The sequence below is a fragment of the Carcharhinus amblyrhynchos genome, chromosome 8, assembly GCF_965287045.1.
Source record: "Carcharhinus amblyrhynchos chromosome 8, sCarAmb.v2.hapA, whole genome shotgun sequence".
Classification (NCBI taxonomy): domain Eukaryota; kingdom Metazoa; phylum Chordata; class Chondrichthyes; order Carcharhiniformes; family Carcharhinidae; genus Carcharhinus; species Carcharhinus amblyrhynchos.
Window position 1 is genome coordinate 12,892,893 of NC_137331.1, and position 16,688 is coordinate 12,909,580.

At 43.0% G+C, this 16,688-nt stretch overlaps 1 protein-coding gene across 4 annotated transcripts in view; it reads right to left on the reverse strand.

Moving 5' to 3' along the window:
- Positions 1–16,688, reverse strand: part of LOC145346446 (TPR and ankyrin repeat-containing protein 1-like) — a 104,802-nt gene that overhangs the window by 70,110 nt on the left and 18,004 nt on the right. For all 4 annotated transcript variants that reach the window (XM_080193693.1, XM_080193695.1, XM_080193692.1 and 1 more), the window contains exons 3-6: positions 6,573–6,707; positions 4,570–4,684; positions 4,071–4,224; positions 2,216–2,316 (exon numbers count right to left, since the gene is read on the reverse strand). In XM_080193693.1, the coding sequence (XP_080049819.1) occupies positions 2,216–2,316; positions 4,071–4,224; positions 4,570–4,684; positions 6,573–6,703 (501 nt within the window). In that variant the 5' untranslated portion in view covers positions 6,704–6,707. The remainder of the gene's footprint in view (positions 1–2,215; positions 2,317–4,070; positions 4,225–4,569; positions 4,685–6,572; positions 6,708–16,688) is intronic.

Here is a 16,688-nt window from a genome sequence, read left to right on the forward strand (position 1 = left end):
GGAATTTCACAGTAACTTCATTGCAGTGTTAAGGTAAGCCTTTCTTGTGACTAATAAAATAAAACTTTAACTTTAAGCAATATATACACATGTTTCATGATGCTGGCAATAAACAGAACTCGTCAGGCCTATAATTGGGAAATATCCTGGAGGCGAGACAAATTGACCACATCCCTTAGAGTTTCAGTTAACTTCACTGACAAGGCTATAAAGTACTAATGGCTTTTGCAGATCCCCTTTATCAATTAAGGGATGCCCACGCAAAACTGTTTTAGTTAAAAAGCTCTGTGAGGCTGCTATCAAAATAGAGACATGTGGGGGTGGGGGGGTTGGGATTCTCCCAAAAGTGGTGAATTGATGGGAAAACTGTTCTAAATCCTGTCTGTTCTGACAGTTCAGGTTCTCACCTGAATCCCCGCAAACTCTGGACACCGAAGAGGTCCCAGTCGGGAATCTCATTAAAAACCCAGGAGGGCAGGGCCTATTCACACTGGACTTTGACAGTTGTGGAAGCTCTGCGCGTACACAGAGACTCCAAACTGTCAAACTCCCATTTGCTGGCCAGGCTGGGACCCCCACAGTGCTACCCCTCCAACGACCTGATCGCGGCCCCCACAACAATTCCCAGGCCAGCCTTGACCACCCCACCGGACCCCCCCCCCCCCCCCCCCCCCCCCAACAATCCTGGAATACCCCGATGCTCAGGCCCCACCCCGGCGGGCCCCCCTTCCTGTCCCAGAAGAAGGCCCCCCCCCCCCCCCCCCCCACCAGCAGACCACCCCCCCAACCCCCACCCCAAGCCCGTCCCAATCATTGTCCTACCTCCATCCCAGACCGATCCTAATGCAGTGGGGCACCCCCACCCATCGCACCTAGGCCCCACCCCACAATAGGCCCGCGCCCCCCCCCCCCCCCCACCACCTTGGCATTGCCCCATGCCTGGTGGGGAGTGCCAAGACGCCTCCTGGGCATGGGCACTTTGCCCTTTGGGCAGTGCCAGGTGCCACCCGACCTGCTGGGGACCCTGATTGCTCCCCCCACCCCATCTTCGTTCCAGTGGGGTCTCCTGCTAGCTCCCCGAACATGGGGAGCTAGTCTGAACCCCGCCGGAATGAAGCTCTCCTGGCGGAGTGGGAGATTCAATCGGGACCTGAGAGGTCCCAACAATTAACAAAAATACATACTTAAAATAGATTAGAAACGGATTTATATTACTTACTTGCCTTCCCGCCGGTTTCCAGCAGTCTGGCCAGGGACTGTTCGCCAGCTCTGGGAGACGCGCATGAGTTCCTAGCGCATGCGCATATGCCCGTTCAAGGCTGTAGTTGCATATCTCCCGGCCAGACCCCCCAGGAAAGTGGTGGACCGCAATGGGAGAATCGCAGCCATGATGTCTGGACTATGATACAAGTGGACATGCTAAAGGATGGTATTTTGGGGTATCCCACAAAGTGCTGTGATCTCATAGATCAGGGTGGTTCAGTATTTTTTTTCTATTGGATCAATACGTAAAGTATGCCATTTGTAACCCCCTTGATTGGATTGTGTCCAACTGAAAAAAAAACTGAAAGGCGGCGGCTAAGAGGGGATCTTATTGAAACATATAAGATGATTAGAGGTTTAGATAGGGTGGACAGTGATAGCCTTTTTCCTCGGATGGAGAAAGCTAGCACGAGGGGGCATGGCTTTAAATTAAGGGGGGGTAGTTATAGGACGGATGTCAGGGGTAGGTTCTTTACCCAGAGGGTGGTGAGGGATTGGCATGCCCTGACTGCTGCAGTTGTAAATGCGCCTAGTTTGGGGGCGTTTAAGAGATCTGTGGATAGGTTTATGGATGGAAAGGGATTGGTTTAGGTTAGAGGGTCATTGTTTTTTAACTGGTCAGCGCAACATCGTGGGCCGAAGGGCCTGTTCTGCGCTGTAATGTTCTATGTTCTATGACTAAGCTGCAGAACTGTAGGATGATTTTCTTTAGTCTGGTGGAGTGGTGTCTCTGGCCCATGGTGTCAAGACTCTCCTCCCCTTGCTAGCAAGTAAATAAAGACAATCTGTAGGTTAAATATCTTCTGTTAGTGTCTGTTTGTGTTAAAGTCAAACTCGGAAGTCAAGATTTCGACAACACCCACACTTCATGAATGAATAAAAGCAAATTATTTGATTCTACTTTCAAACATCTACTTCAGCCTAGTTCAAATTTTAACCACCGTCTACTTACCTTCCATAAGTTTCTTTTTGCAGCTTTTTCAATAGCTATTTGCCAAATCTGGGAGCTGTAGTATCTCAATTTTAAGAATGCAAGAGAGTTGCTGTCTGTTCCTGTGGAAGTTAAAGTTAGCAATTACATCACTTACCTAAAGACCACAAATTTTAAGCTTGTCATTAACAATTATTGACTCGCAGGTATAAATGGCTTTATTCATATTTAGTGGTGTTTGCTGATGATAACTGCTGGTGTCACATCAGTTACTGTACCATAAAGTTGAAAAGAAACTCACTGAAGTCACAACAAGTAAGAAAACAGATAACAGTGATTCATTTCAGGAAAGCTGCATAAAACAACTCAACCCAATTTGCTCAAATTGTGGGCATGTATGTGATAAAATTTGCACTCAACAACCCTTAATCCCCATGGATGAAGGCATACAGAAACACAAATTCAATCTCTGGCCACTTTTCACTGCCCTAGGATTGGTATGGGACAGAGTGCTGGTCACTACAATGGGCCAAGCAGAAGAGCTACAATCGTGATTTCAAAACCTTCCTGACTCATCTTACTGTTTGTTTGCTGGTCAGGTTCCTCTTTTTGAGGAGCTTTAGGCCCCATGCCAGGTTGCTCTCCGGTCAGAGACCAGCAAACATGTATGAGCTAAAAGCAAAGTCCTCTATTCAATGGTCCCTCTAAACTTATTCTGTTATTAGCAGCTTCTTATTTACCATTGATTATGTCAAAGCTCAATACTTCTACATATTTTAAAGGTATAATTTGTGCAGTATCTTAAAGGTACAGTTTGTGAGTGGTATGCACAGTAACTTCACAATTGTTCAATGGCTGTAAATGTTGTCTTCATGCCAACTATTTTTCAGGACACAAAATATCAGTTTTGGCTGATCTTTGTCCTATCTTTGATGCTTAAGTCAATGAATCGCCTCCCATGTTTGGCATGGAACCTTTTTATCCTGGAGCAAAAGATTCACTCTCTCACCCCTCACTGAACTACCTTTGTTCCTCCATTAAAATCTCAGATCTCATCACACAAACCTCTCTTCTTCCCTCACCTCTCTTCTCATCTATCTACCTCTATCTCCCACCTCTCCCTCATTCAATCTCCTTTACTCAAAAGCCCTTTCTCTTCCCTGCTCAAATGCCTCTCCCCATCTCCAACCTCCTCTCCACTCTCCCCCCAACTCCTCATTTCCCCTCTCCATTCCACCCCTCACCAACCTCCCACCCCCTTCATTCCCCTGCTCCAACCTTCCATCTCCCTTTGCTCTCCTTCTCCAACCTTCTCACCCTTTTGTCCATCCAGAAACCTCTTTTCTCCTCTCATCAACCACCTTCTCCTAACTCATTTCACTCCTTCTCATCAACTCTGCCTCCATCCCTCCTTCCAACCCTCCCCCATCTTATCGCTCCCTCTCCAACACCCCTTCTCATCCCTTTTATATCTTTTGACAATAACTCTGACACAATGGCTTTGAGTTATTTACCCACTTGTTGCAGCAATTAATTTCTCTCTACCCGCTCCCTCAAAACTTCTTAAAATCTTCAAAACCACTCATAAATTTCTCTATTCCAAGGAGAACAGTAGGTTCTACCCTCTCCTCACAACTGAAGTCCCACTGCCTTAAGCAAATCCTGGTAAACCTTCCCTATGGCTTTTCTATGGGCATAACATCTTTCATCAAGTATAATGTCCAAAATTGTCTGCAATACCCTAGCTGAGGCCTAGTCAGTGAATTTATAAAATTTAACCGTGATGTTTTTGCATTTATATTCTATTCAATTCATTTCTGATACTTAAATCCATCAAATAGGGGCTTTGAAGAAAATGCACAAAATTCAAACACACCATAAGCTGTCATAATTCCTATTATGAAATCTGCAATTTGATTTTGAGATCTTTCTCGGTCTGTGTCCAGGATATGTAGGCCTTCACAGAAAAACTGAAATGCTCCAATGTCATCGTGCATCTTCAGCAAGGCATTGCCAGCCCAATAGTAGCCCTATGTCAGAAAATAAGGTTTACATGAGATTAGAGCAACACGTAATCACAAGCCGCATCCAGTCCATTGAAGAGATAGACAATATTTAAACATTATAGTGAAAATTACTTCAACGTGGCAGGACATTTAATTGTTTCTGTCTGATTATGCTTCTGTAAAATGTATCTGAAGTCTTTTTACAATGTAACAATAGCATATAATCTTCATTAGGAAACACAGAGAACCATCAACCTACATTAACAGCCTCGTGCATAACAGTCTCCCCACAAAACTCATTATACTTCAATACATGCACAAACTCACTGTAATCAATGCAACAAGATGGATTGAGATGTACACATTTACCTTGATATAAGTAGGGTCCATAGTAGTAGCATATTGTGCAGAATCATAAGCACGTTGCCACATTTCCAGGTTATAAAGGGCATTCGATCTATTGCAGTAGAGGACAGCCAATTCCCTATAAACAAAAGCATTTTGTTAAGTCTGCATCCTACCTCAAATTTTAAATATGTAGAAATTGCAATACGGAAAGACGGCATTGCTGTTTATCCTCCACAAGCACTTGTCTTAATATTATAATAGAAAATCAAAATACTGCAGATGCTGGAATCTGAAACCAAAAAAACCAGAAAATGCTGGAAAATCTCAGCAGTGTGGCAGCTTCTGTGGAGACAGAACTGATGTGGAGATGCTGGCGTTGGACTGGGGTAAATACAGTAAGAAATCTGGTGTTGTCAGATTTCTTACTGAGAGAGAATAGAGCCAACATTTCGAGTCTGGAGACCCTCATCAGAGCTGACGAAGGATCTGACTGTGCTCTGAGGAAGGGTCATCCAGTCTCGAAACGTTGGCTCTATTCTCTCCCCACAAATATTGTCAGACCTGCTGAGATTTTCCAGCATATTCTGTTTTGAGTCTTAACACGTCCCTTTATTCCTTCACCGCTGTAAATATTAACAGATTTAAATTCGATCACTATCTCCAATACAGCATTCCACAGCTTCACCATACTGTGCAAAACAATCTCCCCAGCATTCTGTCCTAAGTCTCACATCTGTGTAGGGGAAAGAGACTGGAGAAAAGAACAAAAGGCAAGATCTTTGTGATGGTCTTTGTTGGGGTGGAAGATGGGAGAGGTTGATTGGCCCAAAGGGACAGTGGTGTCTGGCTAAAGAGAGGAACGGGACAAATAAGGAAACAAAATATGTGAGTACAGGAGGTAAAAATGGGATAACGATGAACAGCTGCCAGCCAAAAGTGCAAAACAGAAAAAAATGAGTAAAACCAAAATCAACATCGAAAACAACAGAGATTACAATCTGAAATTGTCAAACTCAATGCTGAGTCTTTAAGGCTGTAAAGTTCCTAATTGAAAGATGAGGTGCTGATCCTTGAGCTTATGTCGAGATTCACTGAAACACTGGTGGGTCGGGTCGAAGACAGAGAGGTCAACATGACAGCAAGGCACAGAATTAAAAATGATAAGCAACTGGAAATTCGGGTCATGCTTGCAGACTGAATGGTGTTTCACAAAGCGATCACCCAGTCTGCATTTTATCTCCCCAATGTACAGCAGACATGTTGTGAGCAGCGAAACAGAAAGGAGCGTTTGAGCCTTTGGCATTGAGGAGTGAAAAGGACAGATGATGCATTTCCTGCAGTTGAATGTATATTGCCACGGGAAAGAGGATTGGAGTGACAGAGGATTGGACCAGAGTGTCGTGAAGGGTCCCTTCGTAGCGCTGAATGGGGTGGACAGTGAAAGTATGTTTTTGGTGATGTCACTAGAGGTGTGGACATGAAAGCATAATCTGTTGAATCTTGGTGGCGCGGAAGGTGAGGACAAAGGGAACGTGGTTCCAGGAGGACACACACCCACAGTGCTGTTTAGGAGGAAGTTCCAGGATTTTGACCCAGCAACAGTAAAAGGGACGGTGATACATTTCCAACGCAGGATAGTGAGTGGTCTTGGAGGGGAACATCCAGGTGGTGGCGTTCCCATGTGTCTGTTGCCCTTGACCTTCTAAATTGGAATGGTTGCGGGTTTGGAAGATGCTGCCTAAGGAGCCTGTTCTTGCAGTAATGCATCCGAAATATCAGGCCCTGAGATGAATAAATGAAGGAAGGGAAAGGTAAACAACATACAATTGCTCAATGGTCAAGACAAGTAAACTTGTACTCAGTCTTCTGACTAATAAGTGTGATTCGAAATTGAAATCATCACAACTCATTTTACGTGGACTCTCCTCAGCGATTCTGTGAAACCTTGGAGTAAGGACATTATCAGGAAGGGCTAAACAATCGGAATCCTGTGTAACATTTACAAACTCAAAAACAACTCTTACCTCCCATATGCCTGAACATAATGCAAAATGTTCAGAGCTTCATCATATTTCTGGATTGCAATAAGGTAACGCCGTTGTTTAAATGCTTCATTTCCGATGGCCTTCAGTTGATATACATGATTCAGTTCCATGGCTCTAACAGAAAATAAATAAATACATTCAGCTATGCAACTGTGATGTATCAATCTCCTTGACCACTACAACAAAGGTTTTGGATAATTTAAAGGGGCTTTTACATTACTCATGACACACTGTTCTGCTGGGTTACTGAGTGTGGATTAATGAGCGTTACACAGCTGAATATAAAACTGATAGGACTCTCAAAAAAGAAAATCAACTATGGGCTGCTGGATAACTGTGAAGATCCAGTATAAATACAAGTCGCCACTGTATGAAGTGAGATGATTTGTTCTAGGGGAATTAGTGACTTCCTGCGATACCCCAAGTCAGTCAACATAAAAAGAAAGAGGCACGCAATGGGGAAGAAAAAAAAGAATAAACTTCAATTTACAAAGCAGCTTTCACGTCCTAAGGATATGCCAAACCATTTCACAACCATTTAATTTATTTTGAGGAACATTCATTATATTATGTAAGGAAACATGGCAGCCAAGGTCCTACAGACAGTAGGACCAGGAAACTTGTAAAACACCCCCGGTCTTCTTTGAATGATATCTGAGAGAGTAGGCTTCGCTCAGTTAAGTGTCAGCCACTTATGCTCAGGTTTCGAGATTAAGTATTAAACTCACAACGTTCTCAAAGTCAAGAATGTTATCACTAAGTAAAGGCTGCCATAAATCAAGCAAAACAGTGTTGCTATCATATCAAGAATTATTTTACTTACTCATATGAAGCATACACATATTTATGTAACATAGGCAGTGTACATCAGAAATTGTTAGACAGAGAGTGCAGAAGTGCACCAATTAGGAGGAGATGACCAGAAGAGGTGGATTTTATGAATTGGAGGATACAGAGAAAGCAAGGAGAAAGGGTTTTAGGAACGGAGTTCCAGCAAAACAAGGCTGAGGTGGTTCAAAGTTCTGCCACTGATGGTGGAATGGGATAGACAGAGGGGAGAGTTACCAGGCAGAGGCAGAGAACTGGCTGGAAAGATAGAACAGGCCAAAAATCAACATGTTTATCAATAAAAATAAGGATTCTGAATTCAAATGACTAATGGCAACCATAGTGGTGGTTGGCAAGCGGTAAGTTGTAATTTTGCTTTACTTAAAGTTTGCCACTGTTGAATGGGCAGACTATAAGTATATCTTACATATTTCATGCTGTTCATTGAGTAAAAGATATTTTAGTTACAAACATTAAACTCAAAAGAAAAGCACACAGTTACAGTTCAACAGGAGTCTCAAAAATAGCCCAACTATTTGCCAATTGATGCAAATGTTGATTTCAAATGATACTTGATTTGAAAAATTGCAAGCTGGCTGATTCCATCATTACTCTGCATCTCATAGTGTGAACATAGTGTAACAGCACAGGACATGTGTGGCATCCATTGCTGATTTGAACATTTCCAAACAATTAAAACCAGAACAAAATCCAAACTGCTCTTATGCTGGAAATTGTTAAATACAATCAATTTCTAAAGCTGAGAATGTAGCTTTATTTAGAGAAGCTGACTGGGGTCGGTGGGTTGCAATCAATTTACTGCACCCAGGGCACGGTTTGCATGATGGAACAATTGCTGGTAATTTAGATGGGAAAAATAATGCAACTGATTTGCTGTTCTTGATTTGGTTTGCCCCACATCCTGGTCATTTCTTTACATTCACTTAAAAATCATAACAATGACTGCCCCAGGTAAAGCTACTCTAAGCAAAGATATTTTTTCCAAGTTCTTAAATTGGGGCAATTGGGTCCTACATCTAAAGATCTTAAAAATTAGTTCTAATCATGAAAGCTAACAGAGTACCATTCTGGAGTAGGTTCTTCACCATGAAATATTGAGAAGGATCACAAAGAATTAGAACCAAGATGCAAATCAACATCAGCATTTGAGTCACAAAGTGAAATATGCTTTGGACTCCTGCTAATGGTATGTATTCATTCCATAAAGAAAGACGTGAAGGCCAATTCTCGAAGCTTCTGGTGTTTATTTGTTATTAAATAAACAAAGCTGTAAAGATAATTGTGAACCCAACATTGCAATATCAGGTCAGAACCCAGTTTGTTTCAATTTCCTTTCATCATCTACCATTGCTTATCTTAGTTTCTATTGCCAGTAATTACTCTGCTCAGTTTCTAATTCTCATCGCTAACATTTTTTTTGAACCCTGCTCACTTCCTTATTTTTAAATTTTCATTTATTTCTTCATTCCATTTTAGATCTTTCTTGTTTCAGTCTCTTTTCCCAATCCCTTTTCTTCCTTTCTTTTCAGTTTGTTTTTATTCATCTGTGCAATACATTTTGGACAAAAAAAACAGAAGTATTTTTTCATTAAAGAACTGTTTAAGCATACCACTGAAGATTCTCTTGTGGATTTGATGGGCGTTTCCCCTCCCAGTTGGAATGGGTCTACGCACACAGGCGTCTGTGTTTCTACCACAGTTGCTGCTCAACCTGTCACGCATTTCCAGTATTTACTCAGCAGTCACGTAGCCTGTCTTTACTCTGTTCTCACTCTTACTTGTCTGGTCCTGCATTTTCTCCTTTTTCACCCTGCCTTATTCACACAGAATCACAGTATTCCTACTGTGCAGAAGATGTCAGAGTTGGAGCAGACTTGTTGGGCTCAATGGCCTCCTTCTGCACCGTAGGGGTTTCAATGATTCTAAACTATTCTTTTTAAATTAGTACTTTTTTTTAAGCAGCACTCCATAAATATAAAATAACTTTTTAGAGTCAATAGGTCTGTTCATCAAATTTTATTACTTTACTTTTAAGAACAAGGTGTAAATTTTTAAAGGGTTTCTCATTGTGATGAGTGATCGGGAAAGGTGGTATTCTCACTGATTTCAACGGTTGCTGACTCTGCCAGGGATGAAGCAGCCACAGCACAATCTATTGTGCTGAGTGATAGCTTAGTCTATCAGACTATACTCAATAGAGCTGCCATTGGAAGGTTGTGCCGTCACTTGATGGCAGGGCAAAATACCAGAGACTAAAGTGTTCATCCAAGCTGGTGTGCCTTATTGAGACAGTGACACGCAAGGTGAGCTGGTCATGTAGCCAAGGCCTGAATCTTATTTGCCAAAGCCTGCCTCACAATGCCAGGGAGCCAGGTTCAATTCAGGTGGCTGTCTGTGTGGGGTCTGCATTGTTCCCCCTGTGTCTGCGTGGGCTTCCTCCAAGTGCTCAGATGTTCTCCCACAGTCCAAAGATGAGAGGGTTAGGTTGATTGGCAGTGCTAAATTGCCCCTTAATGTCAGGGAGATTAGCAGGGTAAATACGTGGTGATAAGGGGATAAGGCCTGGGTAGAATTGTGTCAGCGCAGGTACAATAGGCCAAATGGCTTCTTTCTGCACATGGGGATTCTATGGATTGTGTTGTCATTGATGGTCAAAGGAAGCATTCTGAAGGCTTCACTTAGGGGTTCTCATATTGACTTTGAGGCTTAGTAGAAGCTCACCTAGGATCGCTGAACTTGGCACAACCTGGCAGCCCCTTTCAAAGCAAGTACATGTCAAAGGCAGAGAGAAAACATGAGGAGAGAAAATGCTGAGCTAGCAACTCACACAAAACTCTTGTTGCAGGATGTCTGCAGCATCCTGTTCTATTTGCAGCTGAACCTTCTTGATCAGCCATCTGCATATCTTGCATAACCACCAGCTCCCTACCAAACACCTCAGATGATGAACAGTCATCTTTGCCTTGAAGGATGAACAAGACTGAATAACAAACTGCAACTTCAAGACTCCCATGCTAATCTGTGCACATACCACATCATGACATGCAGCCAGTTTCAGAGGGGTGATGAAGGTGAAAACTAAAAGTTCGCCATCCATCATTTGCTGCCTGCAAATTCTAAGTTGTTTTAACTGCAGTGCTTCTTTTTAACCTTTTCACCATGTTGATAAAAGTACACCAAATAGGTTAAGTGACAATTCCATGAAAATTCTCTTTTTGCCAGTTTGATTTTTCTTTCAATGTGGTTGCAGATAGTTTGACCGTTTTGACTTGAAAAAAATTCAAGCGGTTAGCAGCCAAATCACTTGTAAAATTTTCAGTATTTTCCTGTTTTTGCCGTAAGACATCTCTCTGTATCATTCTCCACTTACGTTCACCTTCCATGCCCTAATCCTGCCACCTGGGGGGGGAAAAAAAATCTACCTTCTGATTTGTTTAGCACTGGCGGCATGGGTAGCACAGTGGTTAGCACTGCTGCTTCACAGCTCCAGGGACCTGGGTTCGATTCCCGGCTCGGGTCACTGTCTGTGTGGAGTTTGCATGTTCTCCTCGTGTCTGCGTGGGTCTCCTCTGGTTTCCTCCCACAGTCCAAAGATGTGCGGGTTAGGTTGGTTGGCTATGCCCCTTAGTGTCCTAAGATCCTTAGGTTAGAGGGATTAGTGGCTAATAATATGTATCGATATGGGGGTAGGGCCTGGGTGGGAATGTGGTCGGTGCAAGCTCTTTCTGCATAGAATCATAGGGTTCTATGATTCACCGCACTTTCAAAATCTGGCCTTTAACCCTCTGCCCTCACTTCCAGCCTTGACACCTCAATGAAACCACTGCTCACTCTTACCCTCGCCATTCCCCCTGGCATGTCCCTTATCTCCACTTTCTTGAGTCCAAGGCTTGCAGAATTGAAAGGATATGGCAGGCAATTAGTTTTGCCATCCACTGTCAAATCTGGCTAGATCACGTGAAGCCCTTCCCTTACCTACTAAATATTCCAGAATCATTCTGAAATGCAAAGGTAAATTTTTCTCGACTGCAAATCAATATATTAAACTCTTCTCTGTCTCCTCCATTCTCACCTACAACAATAGGTATAAGCAGCTCAAGTCACTAAGATTGAAGCTATTGATTAGCTGCCTTGGCTGCTTCCTTTCCTTCCACCAACACACTGAACTAAACTGCCTCATGTTAGCGGATATTGTTAATAGATTTCTGTCTTCAAGTGTTGTCCTTTCTTCTTTCTATCTGTCATCACAGCCAGCTCTTCAAAAAATACAATTCGTAATCCCATCTTCCTTGCAAACTATGACTTCATCTCTAACTTCCCTTTCTCCTCCATAGCCCTTAAATGTGTTGCTCCTTCTCAAAATCAGAATCAATCTCAGAACTTCATGTTTGATTCCCTCTGATCAGATTTCTGTCCTTGCCACAGTACCAAAAGGCTCTTATCGTGACAGTTACATCTTATGTGATTGTGACAAACAGAAACTATCCCCTCTCTTCCTACAGACTTGTCTTGCAAACTTTGACACAGGTGACCACTTCACCCTTCTTCCGTGCCCTTTTAATGTTGTCCAGGCAGGACAGTACAGTTCTCCCAGTTCCATTCTTATTACTGGCTTCTTTTCTGCCCCTGCACCGTTGACCGCCTCCTACTTCTCATCTACCTGCTGCCCCTTACTGATATCAACCAAAGGCACAGCTGTAGTTTGTATATATACACTGATGCCATCCAATGTACCTCACCACCACCTTTCCTAACTCTTCCATTGTTGCTAAGTTATCAGGCTGCTTATGAGATATCCAGCACTGGATGCACAGTAATTTCCTCCAATTGGGTAAACTGAAACAACTGCCTCTATCCATGCGCTAAACACCATTCCCTAGCTATTGTTTGAGACTAAACTAGATTGTTGATAACCCGAGTGCCATATCCACCCTGGGGTGAACTTCCAGCCACGTATTCGCACCATTGCTAAGACAGCCTACTTCCACTTCTAATGTTGCCCAGCTTTGAAGCGTATCGGCTTGTCTGCTGCTGAAATCTGGATCCACGTTCAGTACCTCAAGACGACTATTTCCACATACTTCTAGTCTGTAAACCCGAGATCATCCAGAACTCTGCCGTCCATCTCCCAGCTCTGTCATAGCCCTGTTTCCCCTGTGCTTGCTGAATGACGTTAGCTGTTGGTTAAGCAACGTCTTGAGTTCTGAATGCCGACCCTGGTTTCCAGAACTCTATATGGCTCACGCATGCACACACCCCCCCCCACCCTCGGATGTACACACCATCGCCAAGAGCTACCCACTGCATATCTCAATTTGTGACTCAAATGCTCCTGTGCAGGTTTCATTTGCATTTGGTTCTAATTTTTTGTGATCTTTCTCAGTATTTCATGGTGAAGAACCTACTCCACAAAGTCATTCTGTCAGCTCTCATAGTTAGAACTAATTTTTGACATTGGATGTAATTGTCCCAATTTAAGAACTTGGAAAAAATATCTGGCTAGGGCAGGAGAGAGAGCCTGGGTAAAATCCTCTGTCAGGGAGAGCCTGGGCAGACTTGATGGGCTGAATGTCTTCCTTCTGCAAGCTATCTTTGAGTGCCTCCAGGCATATTTTCAGAGTATTTCTTTAATCAATCATCAGCAGTGCATTCTATTCCGATGAATCTTCTTACCCCAGCCATTCCAATACAAATCTCCCAGAATCCTTACATGGCTGCATAATGCATCTCTTCGACTACAGAACATGTCTCTCCCATATCAGGCTGTCATAGCTCACAAAGCCAAGAAGTTCTTCTCTATGCTGACCACAATGAACCATTGCCTGTCTTGAGATATTCACTGCATTTGTAGAGAAATATGTTTTCCTCTGTCCTCTTCCACGTGACAAGGCTTTCTTTTGGCAATATAAAACACATTAAACATCTGAACTAGGTAAGAGGTAATCAGCTGTTCTTGGCCTGAACTCCCTTTTATCTTAGAACTAAATGAACAATTTACAACACAACTGTTCACAACCTGAAACCTATGACACTTCTGGGACTTTGGGAGACTCTGTTCGAATCTGACTGCTGCCGTTATACTCAAGCATTTGTATCTTGTACCTTCTTCTCAGTAGAACAATTTAAGCCTTCCTTTGATTTCTAACAATTATACCACCCAGACATATCATCAGGCAGTGTTCAGAACAGATCACATAATTGTCAATATGTACCCTGAATTTAATGCTACAATTTCAAAATAATTTTATTTTGGCAGATATATGGAGCCGAGTCCAGGAAAAGATCAGCCATGGTCTTATTGAATGGTGGAGCAGGCTCAAGGGGCCAGATGGCCTACACCTGTTCCTAGCTCTTACGTTCTTATATTCTTTTAAACTTCATAATTGTACCAAGACAGCACAGACTGCAGCGTAAACAGCACTGGCTGCAGAGTATAAAATATTATCTTGTCCTCGACTTATCACAAGACCAGAGCAGTCATTTATTTTAATGACTGTACGCTGGTAGAGTTAGGTCTGTTAGCGTCTTAAATGGGCGTCCCTCCTTTTTTTGATCTGGCCCTGCGAGGAACAAATGTTAAAATACTGATATCTGCCCGATCATTATAACGTGCAATGTTTTTATGTCTACTCAAAGTGGCCCGGAACTCACAGAGTAGAGAGAATTTTGCAGCAATTATTTAAGAAAGGATCAATTACAAGAGTACAACACCTTTTTTTTCTCTACAAGAGTACAACACAATCAACCTAAAATATTCTTCCCAAACAAAAAAAACAGGCAAGCAAAATTCCATTTGCTTTTCTTCATCTATGGTATATATTAAAAATCATGTACACTTTTCCGATCAATTTTTCCCATGGTAAATTCTCAAATCCACCTTCATGATGTGAACTGTCAAGGAAACCTTGTCACATTATAACTGTATACTCCTGCCAACAGTATTGCTATTGGAAGAAAGTGATAATTGAAACCTGTTACAAATTTGCGGAAGCAGTTTCCATTATAGATGTGAACCAATGAACGAAAATATTGAAATGAGGAATACACCATTGAAAATATTGGAATGGGGCAGACTTAGGGCCTGATTTTACCAATATCATTCTAAGTGCTGAATCTGGGCGCAATTGAGATCCACTAGAGAATGATCTCACCCACCTCCCCCTACCTCCCCCCACCACCGATCTGAGTCAGAGAGCTGTTGGGGGTGCTGAACTCAATTCTTCAGCAGCTGGAGTACCCAAAACAGACTTAAGAACATAAGAAATAGGAGCAGGAGTAGGCCATCTAGCCCTTCGAGCCTGCCCCGCCATTCAATAAGATCATGGCTGATCTGAAGTGGATCAGTTCCACTTTCCTGCTTTCCCCCCATAACCCTTAATTCCCTATCTATCAGAAACCTATCTACCCGCGTCTTAAATATATTGAGCGAGGCAGCCTCCACCACTTCAACGGGCAGAGAATTCCAGAGATTCACCACACTTTGAGTGAAGAAGTTCCTCCTCAACTCCGACTTCTAGTTAGCATACCCATTTTGACCTGATTCCGGATTGACAAATGCGGTGGTATAGGGGGAAATGCTGATAAAGTTGGGCAGGCAATTCATTAATTCAATTTAAATGCATGCAAATGCATTTAAATCGCCGTTGCGCCCATTTCAGGTGTGAATCGGATCGTGACCATTCTGAGCCTCGGTAAAGTGGCCATCTGCGCGGACATGGGCGCAGATCGCATTAATGGCCCCGCACCCGACTTTACCACATTTTCGCGCCCGCAATGGTAAAACTGGGCCCTTAATTACATCAACCTGCTTTGGCTCAACTGAACAAATCCCCTGCTGCAGCGCATGAAACAACATTTGGTGTTGACACTGTGCACAATTCCAGGAGGGATAGAATAGGAACATATGAATAGTCTTACAGCAAATGGTTCATGTAAACATTCCACTTATTTTCTACTTAGTTTGGTGTGTCATTTTTCACACCATGAGCAATGCCATGGGAAATCTGCTTACACAGTCAAAAATATCACCTTTTCACCCTTAGATTTTAGAGAGATCCTAATGAACAAAGACCTCAATACTGTCAGATGGATCACACGCTGCTGAAATTCCAGTGGCAGTCAGTAAAGGCATTACCCATTTAAACTGCATTCTAATAGCAAGTTTTCACTACAACGCTATTGTGCCAGCATAGCGCTGTCTTCATTTTTGTTTTTACTGTGCGATTACTGTGCTCGAACCAAGACCTATCTTGTAACTGTGCTATCTCTTGCTGAAACTTCTTATTCCCTCCCATTTGCCATCCCTCTCTCAAATCATCACTCCCTCTTTTATCATCCCTCCCTCAAACTATTGTGGGGAAGGTTTTCATCAGTGCAGCCACTGCTTCCAAACAGGCAGTTTCCCCTTGTTTTTGTGGCTATGACTCATCTTTCATTTCTTCACCTTACAGTATAAACACTTCCCACTTTAAATGCCTTTTAGTTTCCACAAAAGGTGTGGACTCGAAACTTTTTTCTCCTTACAGATGCTGTCAAACCTGCTGAGATTTACCAGCATTTTCTCTTTTGGTGTCAGATTCCAGCATCTGCTCAACAGAAGCAAATTACTGCAATCTAATGTCCCTCACAATTTTTGTCTCAAGAAACGTGTCCAACTGCAGCACCTCACAGACCGCATTGTTCGGCTGGAGTGGCAGCTAGACGCTCCGCAGGGCATACAGGGGACAGAGAATGTGATAGACACTAGTTACAGGGAGGTTGTCCCATCACAGATTCAGTCAGGTAGATGGGTGACTACCAGGCGAGGCAGGCAGGTAGTGTCGGAGTCTCCTGTGGCTATTCCCGTTTCAAACAGGTAAACTGTTTTGAGGGGATAGCCTCTCGGGAAAATACCAGCAGCAGCCAGGCCTGTGGCACCACACCTGGGTCTGCAGGTTGGGCAGCAAGCAAGCAAGCAAGCAGTAGTAATAGGGGACTCACTAGTTAGAGGCAAAGACAGGCATTTCTGTGGTCGTGATTGTGACTTCAAAATGGTATGTTGCTTCCCTGAAGCCAGGGTCAAGGACATCTCTGAGTGGTTGCAGGACATTCTTAAAGGGGAGGAGGGTTGAGCATATTCAGGAGGAAGTTCTCATTCAGTATGTGGATGGCCTGATTTGACAGGGAACAAAACTTCTTCTCCTCTTGGGAAATCAGAAAAGGAGGTGAGGGATCACTTTAGTTTTAAGACAGTTATGGAGAATGATA